The 276-nt window shown below is 67.4% G+C and overlaps 1 protein-coding gene across 1 annotated transcript in view; it reads right to left on the bottom strand.

The window, feature by feature from the left end:
* The window catches only part of RPL10A (ribosomal protein L10a), a gene marked incomplete at its 5' end in the record, with an annotated part of 2424 nt that extends 2150 nt beyond the window's left edge, over positions 1-274 (bottom strand). Inside the window, 2 exons of the mRNA XM_005428899.2 lie at positions 65-145; positions 234-274. Of these exons, the coding sequence (XP_005428956.2) occupies positions 65-145; positions 234-274 (122 nt within the window). The remainder of the gene's footprint in view (positions 1-64; positions 146-233) is intronic.
* Between the last annotated feature and the right edge of the window lie 2 nt (positions 275-276).

Below are 276 nucleotides of genomic sequence, written 5' to 3'. Positions count from 1 at the left end.
GCGTGCGGCCCGGAGCGGGACCGGGCAGGGCCGAAGGCTGGGTAGGAGCGAGAAGATGGCGAACCTGACGGTACCGGAGAAGCGCTTGTCCTTCTGCGGGTCATAGTTCTTGAGGCTGATCTGCAGCTCCACCGTCTCCACGAACCTGCGGGAGGCACCGGGTGAGGCCTGGCCGGGCACGGACGGGGGAAGGCCGAGGCCGGGGGTGACACATCCGTGTCGCCGGTTCTTACTTGCGTTTCTTGGCACGGCTGCCGTGCAGCACCTCCTTCACCG

The sequence above is a fragment of the Geospiza fortis genome, unplaced genomic scaffold (genome assembly GCF_000277835.1).
Source record: "Geospiza fortis unplaced genomic scaffold, GeoFor_1.0 scaffold14, whole genome shotgun sequence".
Classification (NCBI taxonomy): domain Eukaryota; kingdom Metazoa; phylum Chordata; class Aves; order Passeriformes; family Thraupidae; genus Geospiza; species Geospiza fortis.
This window is presented reverse-complemented; position numbering and strand designations above follow the sequence as displayed.